This window comes from Tenrec ecaudatus, chromosome 12 (genome assembly GCF_050624435.1).
Source record: "Tenrec ecaudatus isolate mTenEca1 chromosome 12, mTenEca1.hap1, whole genome shotgun sequence".
NCBI classification, from domain to species: domain Eukaryota; kingdom Metazoa; phylum Chordata; class Mammalia; order Afrosoricida; family Tenrecidae; genus Tenrec; species Tenrec ecaudatus.
Window position 1 is genome coordinate 4,450,533 of NC_134541.1, and position 12,247 is coordinate 4,462,779.

At 51.9% G+C, this 12,247-nt stretch overlaps 1 protein-coding gene across 4 annotated transcripts in view; it reads left to right on the plus strand.

Annotated features, from left to right (window-relative positions):
- Positions 1 to 12,247, plus strand: part of LOC142423179 (serine/threonine-protein phosphatase 4 regulatory subunit 1-like) — a 95,458-nt gene that overhangs the window by 624 nt on the left and 82,587 nt on the right. The window contains exon 3 of one of the 4 annotated variants that reach the window (XM_075528384.1): positions 3,784 to 4,131. The exons of 2 other annotated variants lie outside the window; for them this stretch is intronic. In XM_075528384.1, the coding sequence (XP_075384499.1) occupies positions 4,092 to 4,131 (40 nt within the window). In that variant the 5' untranslated portion in view covers positions 3,784 to 4,091. The remainder of the gene's footprint in view (positions 1 to 3,783; positions 4,132 to 12,247) is intronic. One more of the 4 variants, XM_075528385.1, reaches the window with a different exon arrangement.

Here is a 12,247-nt window from a genome sequence, read left to right on the forward strand (position 1 = left end):
CGGGGTGCTGGGACCGTGTCTGGGGAGGGTGGTTACGGACTAGGCTCTCCATGTTGGGTCTAGAACAGCGAGATGCCCAACTGCCGACATCCCCATGAGGTGCTTCCTCATAGCTGGGGTCCGGGCTGAGGCTGGGGTGCCCACTCCAGCGCCCCCCCCCCCCCCATTGCGGAAGGGTTTTGGTTGTTGTTGGAGTTTTGATTTCCTGTCACTTTCTTTCTCTTCCTCCTCGTCCCCCTCCAGCTGCCCCCGGGAGGGACGGGTTGGGGCCAGTCCCAAGTCCCGCATGTGCCTGGGTGTGGGGCGCGGCCACCCGAGGGTCCTGGCCTCCTTCACCTGGGCTCTCCCTGACCCCGGGTCTTCTCGCAGTGCCCGCGGGTTTGGCTCCTTTGGGAGGTCCGGCTCTGTGTGGCCAGCCACAAATTTGCAGACCCCGCAAGTGTCCTGGCCACGAACCCAGCTGCATCTCTGGTCCAGGAACTCCTTGGCGCCTGCGTTTCGCGGGAAGGTTTATTTCGCCGGAAGGTTTATTTCGCGGGTCCCCTCCTGCCCTCTCCTAGCTTCGTAGCCCCTTGAATGACTGATGTTATCCTGGAGATGCTCGGTCTCTTTTGTGTTGGGTGAAGTGTTTCCTCCAGTCTGAGTCAGGCTGTAACAATGACCCAGGAAGAACCCCTGTGCTCAGAGAGCACCCAGGCTGGGGTGCCACCTGTGGAGGGCAGGGGGGGGGGCGACTTGTAAACAGAAAACGACCAAATCCTGGGGCTTCCTGTCGCCAAGCACCTACTTCCTTTCTTGGTCCAGCTCCCCTCTCAAATTTCCTCCTCCTGGGAGCTGACGTTAAGAGCTCAGCATAGGTCAGGCACAGTGGCAAGCCCTTTATACTTGCTGTCCCGATACCCGGTGGAGCCCTGGTGGCGCAGTGGGTTAACTCTTGGGCTGCTAACCAGGAGGTCAGCTAGTTCAAACCCACTAGCCCCTCTCAGGGAGAAAGATGAAGCAGGTAGCTTTCCTAAAGGGGAAGTTGTAGCCTTGGAAACCCCATGTTCCACTCTGTGCTGTAGTGTTGCCGTGTGTCAGAATGGACTTGATGGCAGTGAGTTTGATTTTGGCTGCCCCTTGAAGAGGCGATATTGTTGCCACTCAATGGTGTAGAGTCGGTTCTATCAGTGACTCGATGTACAGCAGAACACAACACTGCGCGGATGGGCACCACCCTCAGAGTCATTGTCATCTCAGAGCCCGTTCCTGTAGCCACTATGTCCCTCCATCTCATTGAGGGGCCTCCTCTTTTCTTCTGCTGACTCTGCTTGACCAAGCATGATGTCCTTCTCCATGGGCCAGCCCCTTCTGATAACACGTCCAAACTGCATGAGAGGAAGCTGGGCTCCATCCCTGCTTCCAAGCAGCATTCTGGCTCTACTGCTTCCAAGACACATACGCTTGTTCTTATGCTGATGAAGAGCATGGGGTCTGGAATCAGAGGACTAAGGGCAAAGTCTTGTGCCGCTATTGACCGGCTGTGTGTTTCTGGACAAGTTTCTATTCTACTCTGAGCCTCAGCTGTCAAATGGCCATGATGCTAGCTCATCACAAGAGACTTTTGGGAGACTTAAAGGAATAAAGGGTTTAAAGACCAAACCTTGTATAAAATAATAAATACTTTTGCCTGCTGCCCTTAATTAAATGCTGCCATTGTTATTAATGTGAACCCTGAAGGAGCCCTAGTGGTGCACTGGTTAAGTGCTCAACCGAGAGGGAAGCTGTTGGACCCCACTAACTGCTCTGTGGGAGGAAGACAGTGATCTGCTTCCTTAGATGGCTTTAGGTGGCACTGAGCCCGTCCCTGTGTGCAATGGAATGAAGCACAGCCTGTGCCATCCTCACATCATTGCCGTGTTGGAACCCACTGTGTGTAGCCACACTGTGTCATCCCATCTCATTCAGAGTCTTCCTCGGTGTCGCTGATCCCCTGCTTTCCAACATGCATGATGTCCCTCTCCAGGGACTGGTCTCTCCGTAAAGGCAACTCTGTGCGGCAGTTCGACTCTGTCCTGTAGGGTTGCTGTGGGTTCAAACTGACTTGCCATCCCTGAGCTCGCTTTTGTTGTTCTGAGAATGATGTTTCCCTGGTTTACAGAGCCAATGTCTTGGCCAGTGGCCACACTCGAAAATGAAGGAACGCCACTTTTCCATTGCTAAACAATGAGCAGCAGTTAGTTGGCTTAGGCTTAATATTTGGTCAGTTTGGGGCTATTAAGCAGGAGCCCCATTGTGGTGACACGGTGGACTGCAATACACAAAAGTCAGCAGTTCAAAACCACCAGCCGCTTCACAGGAGACAGATGGGTTGCGTACCTCATAAAAAGTCTCAGAAGCTCACAGGGGCTGCCCTGTTGAATCGCTGTGAGTGGGCACAGACAGGATGGCAGTGAGTTTGGTTTGGGGCTAATTCAGATCTCTGACAAATCACCAAAAAGTACAGCTGCTTAAAAACCAGGTTATTTCTTAACATTCTGTGGGTTGACTAGGTGGTCCTGCTCCAGGAGTCTTAACTGGGGCTCCGGGCAGACCAGACAGCCCGCAGGGCTTCACTCACTCTCCTGGGTTGTTGGCTTTGGTTCTCCTGGTGCCTTGATTGTCAACCTGGTGGCTAAGCAAGTCTCCTTACAGCATGGCAACCATAGGGTCCTCGGATCTCGCACCTGGTTCAGGTGTGTGTGTGCACAAAAAGAAAGCAAGCGAGTATGTAAGGAAATAGGAACCGATAGTGTGTGTTTGCGTTGTTTTTTGGTTGTTAGGTGCAGTGAGTGGGTGCAGACTCGTACAATCAAACAACACACTGCCCAGCCCTGCACCGTCCTCATACCCTTGCTAGCTTTGAGCCTGAGGTTTCAAACACTGCGCCAGTCCATCTCGTTGAGCATCTGCCCTTTTCCCCAAGTCTCTGCCGTACCAAGCATGCTGCCCCGCCCAGGACTGGCCCTTCCTGAAGTCATGCCCACAGACGAACCAAGTCTCACAGCTCCTTTCTAAGGAGCGCTCTGCCTGTACGTCTGCCAGTGCAGATGGGTTTGTCCTTGGGGTAGTCCGAGGTACTTTCAGTATTCTTTGTCAACCCAGACTTGCCCCCCAAAAGGAAGGAGCCTACTGTGATGGCTCAAACCCAGGACAGGCCAACTCTGGAAGCCTCTGGGATTTCCTGTAGGGGTGGAAATGGGGGTGCAGGGGCCGGAGGAAGGCCCGCGCCATCTGATTTTACAATATAGTTGTGCCAGTAGCCATAATGGGAAGCCCCCCTTCTTGCCAAGCTGCCCTGGGCCTCACCCTTGCAGACCAGTTACACTGCCGTCCTGTCTGACTCACAGCACCCACAGAAGGCAGCTCAGAGCTGCCCAAGGGCCTCTCCAAAGCCAATCACAGGCCTTTGTGGCTTCCGGCCCTTCAGCCTTCCTGTGTGGTGTTTGTGGGTCGTTTTCCCGTGACTGACAAGAAGAACCCTGAATCCCGCCAATCACGGTCTGCTTTCCCCTTCTCCTCGCTGTGTCAGACTCGGGGAGCTCACTGGGCCACTCGACAGTCCTTCACCTGGACAGGTCAGAATCCCGGGTGCCACCTCGTGGCTAGTGTGAGGTGAGCGCGCACCTGTGAAAACCTTAGCCCGGTGCCTGGTATAGCGCTTTGTCCAATGGCTCGATCGTCGTCATTGTTGGGAGGCTGCTGGTGGTGGTGGTGGTGGTGGTGGTGAGAATACACCGAGCTAGACATATACCAATTTTCCAGGTTCTACAGGTACATGGATGGCGTTCTTCCGTGTTGTGCCACCCGTCTCTCCCTGTGAACATAAGCTCACTGCCCTAAACTTCCTGTCGAAACTTTCCAGAGGCTCCTGTCACTGTGACCCCATGAAGATGTTGTGAGGTGCCATCGGTTCCAACCCATAGCGACCCTTTGCGCAACAGAACAAAACACGGCCCGCTCTGCATCACCCTCCCAAGGTTCCGGTGCCGGAGCACATTGTTGTAGCCGCTGTGTCAGTCTGTCCTGTTGAAGGCCTTCTTCTTGTTTGCCACCCCTCCACATGGAGATAGATGTTTAACAAACAGTGCTGGAGGCAGACCTTCTTACTAGGTAAGCTAGAGCATCATTTGGTTTTATAAGTATATTTCAGGGGCGTTTTTGGTTTCTGGCTTAAAGGTGACCTCAGGGCAATAGTTTTGGGCGTTTATCTCCGTTTCTGGGTATTTGTGTGAGATCTTCTGACTCCATGTTAACAACTGCTATTCCGTGAAGGATTATTCCAACTTCACAAATGAGACTACGGAGGCTTAGAGAGGTCAAGTAACTTCTGTGGTGTGGCACAGTGCTGGAGGAACAGAATTAGCTCTCAGAAGCCAGGCCCTGTGGGTCTTGGCCTTTTTGTTGCGCCCGGCAGACCGGCCTCACACGCACTCCTAGGCCAGTAGTAGAGCCTGGTTGTCAGCGTGGGTGACCCTGTGCCTGCCTGCCCTTGCTGGTGATTTTGCCAAAAGAGCAGGGGTGGCTACCTCAGAGTGCACATCCCTTTGGTCAGGGATGCCAGCTGAGTGAGTCCTTATCACCCCGGGCTCTGCATGATCTAGGTGTTCAATTAACACGGGTTACTGTTAACATAATGGATCACGCAGCTTGTCTGATTTACTTTGCGATTCCTGATTAGATTTGGCTGACTTCAAAAAGCAGCCATAATGAATGGGCGCGCTGTTTTTTAAATCATCCAGAGTCTTGGGGCCATTGCAGCACAGAGGAGATTTAATTTGAGAGAATTGGCTGGTTGCAGCCTTCTGAATTCCTTCTCTGAGAGGGGAGTGTCTGGTGCCGTGGTGCTGGGCCGCCTGCACCTGGGAGGCAGAGGCAGTTGGCCTCCGGTGGTGTTGGTTTACAGCAGGTGGAGGCCCTAACACCGTGCCTCCCAAAGCGCGCGATACCACCCTACAAGGGGTGCTGGAACGATCCAGGGGGCCTGAGAGAGCAGATGCCTACACTTTATCCTGGACCATGGGCTCCGGGAGAAACGTTTTTAATCGCCAAAGAGGTTCTGAGTCTTTTTTTTTGCCTGAAAAGGAAGGCAGCAGGCCAAGTGAGTCTGGGAATCTCTGCCCTAGAAGGAACGTGGTGGCGCATTGTTCCGGCATTGGCTGCTGACTGGAAGTTGGCCGCTCAGCCCAGCAGGTGCTTGGGAGAGAGAGGTGGGGCAGTCGCTTTGCCTCGGATACCCACCCAGGCCAGCTCTTCTCTGCCCTGGAGGCTCACAACGAGTGGGAATCGATTGGCCAGCAGCCGGTTGATTGGGCTGGGAGTCCTTAGAGCAGTGGTTCTCAACCTTCTTAATGCCGTGACCTCATGTTGTGGTGACCCTCCCCCACCATAAATTATTTTTGTTGCTACTTCATAACTGTAATTTTGCTACTGTTAAGAATCGGGCGACCCCTGTCTTAAAGGGTTGTTCGACCCCAAAAGGGTTGCGACCCACAGGTTGAAAACTGCTGCCCTAGAGAGATGCTTGTTGGTAAAGTTTACTTGGCTAATTAGAAGTTAAATCTTTGTTAGTGGTGGGTGAAAGAAAATGTGATTGGTCTGTTTTTATGGAGAAAAAGACACCTAAGAGACTCATCAACAGAATATAAACTGTGGTCATATTTGAATCTGTGGTTGAGCAAAATTCATATAAAAAGATAGCATTGTTGGACAAACAACAGAAAAGTGGGTGAAGGGAGACAGCAGTGTAAGACATGAAAAAAAAATTATTAAGGGTTCATGAGGGAGGGAAAACAATGAGCTGATACCAAGGGCTCAAGTAGAAAGAAAATGTTCTGAAAATGATGTCAACAAATGTACAAATGTGCTTGACACAGTGGATGGATGTATGGATTGTGATAAGAGTTGTAAGAGCCCCCAACAAATGATTTAAAAAAATAAAATTAAATTAAAAAGACATTGTTGAGACAGTTGGAAGGGAGCATGGCCTGGGATTAGGCGATATGAAGGATTATGGGTAACTTGGGTGTGGCCTCGTGGGTGATGCGCTGGGCCCTATGGGGTCTTGGGGAGTTGGAGCGGCCGTGGTATCTGTGAGCTTGGTGTTTGGAGTTGGGCCTGGTGGAGGCGCGTGGTCGTGACCGAGGGCCGTGTCCCTGGTCTTAGCAAAGCCGGAGGCCTTTCTCAGGCTGAAAAGGGCTTGATGCGTGAAGTGTGCTTTGAGATCCTGCAGCTCACAGACACAGCCAGCAAACGGCGAGGTGATGAGTGGCGGGAACAGAGGGCAGGGTTGTCACCTTCGAAGGTGGTTACTGGGCACATGAGCACGGTATGATACTCTGTGTGTTTGCATGTGCTGGAAAAAGCCCATCTCCATGAGTTTGCTTTTTTGGAAAAATGAGATGAAAGGTTCATAGAGGCTCAGACATCTGTAGGACCAGCTGGAGGTTGAAAGGGAGCAACTCAGGGGAGACAGCTCCACCGAGGGACCACCGAGGATTTCTTATCACAAGTTTATTGGTTTACAAAGCACCTGTGAGAGAACTTGGAAGAGGCTGAGCTGTCATCAATGAGAAAAGCTCAACTCCCGAGCCAAACTGGCCAACTGGTGGCGACCCTCTTGGACAGGATAGAACTGCCGCCCAGGGTGACCATCTTTACTGAAGCCCTGCCGTACCTTCCTCTCGCTGAGCGCCTGGTGGCTTTCAACAATGCTCCTTTAGGGTTGCAGCTGAGTCTTAGCTGCTCCAACAGGGGCCCAATGAGGAGAAGTAGGTGCCCCCACATGCTATTTGAGTCTCTGGGGAATAGGACTTCTCAGTTGGGCTCTAGATAGTCTGTCTTTAAGGTTGTAAAGAGCTGGGCATCTTCAAGTTGGAGGGAATGAAAGGCTGCGACTGCAGAAGGCCCTGTCCCACCCTTGAAAACATCCAAAGCGGGGTCCATCATCAAGTCATGGGCATCAGACACAGAGACGAACCATCACACTTCTTTGAGCTAGGAACTTGGGTCAATGATGGTCAGCTGTGAAAACCCAAGCCTCCTCGATCTGAAACCAATCGAACAAGAAAACAAACTAGTTGACATTTGTGAATTAGGACAGAACCCAGAACTCAACCCATCCTGCGACCCTGCGAGTGGCGGAGCAGAACTCTGTTCCCTGGGGTTTCCGATGGCAGGTTCTTCAGCTGTCAGTTGCCAGGCCTTTCTTCCAAGGCGTCTCCGTGGACTGGAATGCCCAGCCTTTTGTTGGCGGCCAAGCATATTTACAGTTGCACCATCTGGGGACTCCCTAGACGGCAGAGCCTCCTCTAAGTCTGAGGTGGTTGGTTTTTTAATTCAAGGATCAAAAGGTTCTTATTTTAAGTTTTATGGGCCAAAAAGACCCAGTTAGGGGAAGAAAATGAAGCAACAACAAAACTTCACACCGACTGCCATGGAGTAGAATCCAACTCATAGCAACCCTGTTGGACAGGGCAGAATGGCCCTTCTGGATTTCCAGGACTATAACTTCACTGAAGGAGAAAGCCTCCTCTTTGTTCTGAGAAGTGACTAGTGGTTTTGAACCGCTGACCTTTCAACAGCACCTGGGTTCCTTAAAAAAGCAGCAGAGACAATAGGTATATGAGAGGGTGTGGCTTTGTGACAATAAAACTTTACTCACAGAAGCAGGCCCGGGGCTGGATATGGCTGGGTGGGCTGTCGCCTGCCCACCCCTTCTTGTAAATCCATCTTGATGCTCTTCGATTAGAGGTTCTAAATCGGCTGATTAGCGAGCCAACCTGAGGTGGCGCACTCAGTAATGCAGCCACACAGGTACTGCGCCCAGCATGCACGGGCAACTCAGGCACCTGAGCACGAAGTGCCTGCATGATTTGCAGAAACAAAATAAGATAAGGCATGCATAAAAATACGGTACTAAATGTGCTTGACACAACGGATGTATGTATGGATTGTGATAAGAGTTGTATGAGGCCCCCAATAAAATGATTTTTAAAAAAACTGAAAAACAAACCAAACAGAAACAAAAATACAGTACTTCCTACTGTCTGTAGGTAGAACACCTGGGCCTTTTTCGAGGACAACCTGTAATTTGTTGATTTGCCCTTGATAAGCTGGCCCGCCTTGGTGTCTCATTTCCTCCCTCCCTCCCCCCACTGTGTTGGGAATCAACATGTACCCCCCTCCCCCTGGGAACAGGGAGGGTGGCAGGAACAAGAGAGTGGGTGGGATGGGGTGGCTGAGGCCACTTTTCGGATCCACGTCACACATTTCGCTGCCGCAGCTCCATATTTTCCATTTCCTGGTAGGTAGATGTGAACATCAACATTTCCCAGAAATTGTCTATTTAATAAAAAAAAGGAAAAAGTTTGAAATGGCTTTGAAACAAATTGTGCAGCAAAACACGGTAAATGAAAGACAAAGGGCTTTCGCTCTCGCCTCTGCCCTGCGGGGAAAACATCGGAAGTGAGGACAAGTGGTTGGCTTCCGTGAGTAGCCAACATTTTGGAGGAGCAGAGTTCTCTGGCGTCTCTGAGGGGCCAGCCCTGTGCAGGGGCTCGCATGGCATGTCTGGGGCTCAGGCAGAAGCTTTAAGAGGAGCTGGGGTCCTGGAGAGCTGAGGTCTAGCCAAGGCAGGCCCTGTGTCCTCTGGGTGGAGAGCTCTGTGTGGACTGAGCTGGGAGCGCCTGGTCTGCGTGAGGCCAGGAACGAGGGGAGATGTTGGGAGAGCCAGGAACTAGGGGTGTGTGGAAGGGAAGGGCTTGTGAAGGGAGAGCTGGGGCGGCAGGGCGGTTAGCTCAGACTGAGGAAACCCAGCTAGGCCAACCTGGTGCTGTCGAGCCAATTCCTACTCACAGTGACCCCCAGAGGCCAGAAAACTGTCTCAGAGGGTCTCCAAGGTTGTGATCATTAGGGAAACCACAGCTGTGTCTTTGCCCCTTGGAGTGGCTGATGGGTTTGGACCAGAACTGTTTGGGTTAGCAACTGAGCATGTAACCTCTGAGCCACCAGACTCCTGCTAGAACCATAGGGATGAAGGAAAGAAACTTCTCCACTGTTGCTCTCCTGGCGCTTTCTGCCCAGTACCTGGCAGAAGGAGATTGAAGTTCAAACTCAAAAATTCACTGCCCTCCAATTGATTCCAACTCATAGTGATCCTGTGGGACAGAGTGGAACTGCCCTTGTGGATTTCTGAGATTTTGACTCAATGCCAGTAGAAACCCTCATCTTTCTCCCTAAGAGCAGCTGGTGGTTCTGAACGTCTGACCTGGGGCTTAGCAACCCAAACCATAAGCCATTGTGAAGGCCTTGTAAGTGGCACAGCGGTGGGGATGATGCCATTTTTACAATCAGGCAAAGCTACTTTAGGCTGCTAGAAGGTAGGAGAAAGGGGTTGGTGGGCTGTAAGTAGACAGGAATGTTGGGGTTTGGGTGCTGGTTACACGGGCGTGTTCATTCAGTGAAAATTCACCCAGTGATGGTGATGCTGTTAGGTACCCTCAAGGTGGTTCCAACTCAGCAACCCTGTAGACCACAGACTGATTGTGACGTTTGAGCCCATTGTTGCAGCCACTGGGTCCCCACATCTGGTCGAGGGGCTTCCTCTTTTCCTGTGCCCCTAATTTACCAAGTATGACCAGGGACTGGTCTCTCCTGAACATGTCCAAAGCAGGTGAGGCGAAATCTCGCCATCCTTGCCTCTGAGGAGCTTTCTGGCTGGACTTCTTCCGAGACAGACCTGTGGGTTCTCTCAGCCGTCCACAGTGCTTTCAGCACCCGTCCCTCTCAGCACTCAGACTTTGGCACTGGTTCTTCACTGAGTCCTTATCCAGTGGCCCGCTTTCATGTGCACATGAGGTCATTGAAAAAGCCGTGACTTGGAGCCCCCCCACCCCCCCGGGTGTCATACAGCGAGTGGCGAGTTGCTTTTTGTACACTCTTCTCCATGAGTGATATGTGTCCCTTTTAAAGGAAGACTCTGAGCCCGTTTTTAAGGGGAAGGATTGATGATTAAAATCAGGGCAAAGGAAAGCCAAGCATTGTTTCTGTTTGAAATCGCTTTATCTACATGGGATTCTGATTGGGGTGAATTTGTACCTTTTAATTTGACTCTGAATTAAATACAGGCATGGATTAAAAATAATAAAATTAAATCAGGGCAAAGAGGAGACCCACTGAGGGCTGAGGGCAAGGAGTCGGTGAGGAGAGTGGCGGTGGGGATGGGGAGTGCATCTTCCATCCCAGAGGAGGACGTTGGGTCCCTGTGGTCAGTATAGAACTGACCTTATTTCTCCCTGCTACTTGATTGTTTCCAGTGTTTTGAACACCTGGGAAATGCAGGCCCACATGCAGGTGTGCACCGCCCACAGGAGGATTTTCTTCTGCAGGTCCTCCCCTTTTCTTAACACGTCCTCCAATCTGACTTGAGAAGTCATGGCATATTTTCAAGAAGTATTGTTCTGCTCTCGAATACTGTGTTGATTTGTACTACTCTCCAACCTCACCCCTCCTCCAACCTTGTCCCCCAACCAGATGAGCTGGGAAAAAAAAAGAAGCACTGCTTCATATCCAACTGGAGCCTGTGCCCTGCCCTTGAGAGGCATGGTTCCTCAGCCAGGTAACCCGAGCCGCTGCCGCCCATTGACCGGCCCTGTGGAAGGAAGTCAGAGTCATAAAGAATGCCGGGCTTTGGCAGCAGTGATTAAAGCTACAAATCAAAGTGGAATTTCCTTGTATGCATGGTGCAGAAAGGACGGCTGCTGGTGAACAAGGCTGCTCCTCGCAGCCAGCCCCTTGCCCCAGCACCAGTAATAACCATCGGTAGCCCTCAAAGACGCGCAATATAAAACGCTCTGCACCGGCCTGGCCTGCTCATAAGAGACCTCATAAATCTGCGTGGGCCTTGTTAGAGAGTGACATTTATACAGAGAAAGTTTACCTGTGCAGCTCGCCGTTGCAATGAGGCAAAGTCAACAAGAACCAGCTGTGTCTGGCCAGGCAGGCCACCCCCACCCCTCATGAGCCCGAGAGGGATCCAAGAGAGTGCTTCTTGCCTTCTGGCTGGGGCCTTCTGCCTTGTGTCGTCTTGCTATTAGAAATAGTCTCAATTAGAGGGGTCCTGGGGGCGTCTTGGTTATGCGGTGGACTGCTCGCCGCAGGGTCAGCAGTTGGGAACTTCCAGACTTCCTCTCCCCATAAAGGGCGACGGCCTCAGAAAGGCACGGGCAGTTCTGCCCTGTCCTGTAAGGTTGTTCCCAGTTAGAGGCAACCCGAAGGCAGTGAGCTGTTTGGGGTCTTTTTGATAATTGATCCTGGTCGGTTCCTTAGCAAGATGTTACGGCAGAAGTGATTCTGACTGCTGGCAGGGGCCCCCACAGGACTGAGCGGAACTGCCCCCTGTGGGTTTCCAATTCTGCGTGGAAGCCAGTGCCACAGGCTTTCTCCCAAGGAGCAGCTGGCCTGTCTGGATTGCTGACCTTTGGGTTAGCAGCCAAGCACCCAACTCCTGTGCCACCAGGGAGTCCAAACCCAACGTGAACCAATGCCTGGTAGGGGTAGGGCTCCTCTACCATGACCAAGTAGACCCCTCAACTGAGACTGTTCCTAATTGAGGCTACACAAGCCTGCACCAGCCAGAAGGCCAGGATTCTCTCTCAGGCTTGTTGGGCCGGCCGGCCAGACATGGCCCATTCTGACTCATAGCGACCCTATAGGGCAGGGCTGAATTGCCCCTGTGTGGGTTTCCTAGGCTGTGAATATTTACGGGACCAGGCAGCCACATCTTTCTCTCTTGGAGTGGCTGGTGAATGAGAACTGCCCATCTCGTAACCTCCAGGGCTCCTCTGAGTGGCTGTACGTCACTCAAGGCCTTCCAGAGCCATGGCCTTTACTCACCAAAGGGAGGCCAAGGAGAAGTGCTGAAATATTTGTTCTTAATTACGTAAGCTCACGATGCTTTTGTTTTTCTTTTTAAAAGCAGAGGTTTCCTAAAGAAGGTGAGACGCCCTCCCGGCCACGTCACCCATCTGCTGACACTTTGAGCCGGGCATGGCGGGCCCCATCTGTCATGGCCTCCCACTCGGTGCCCCCAGCGCTGTGTCAGCGACAGGATATTGGATTGTATGGATAGTTGGTCTGACCCGGGGTGGCATAGCTCACGCAGAGTTATAGTGACAGGATGACATGTCAGATGGAGACTCGTAAATACTGGGGACTCCTGGAGAACAGG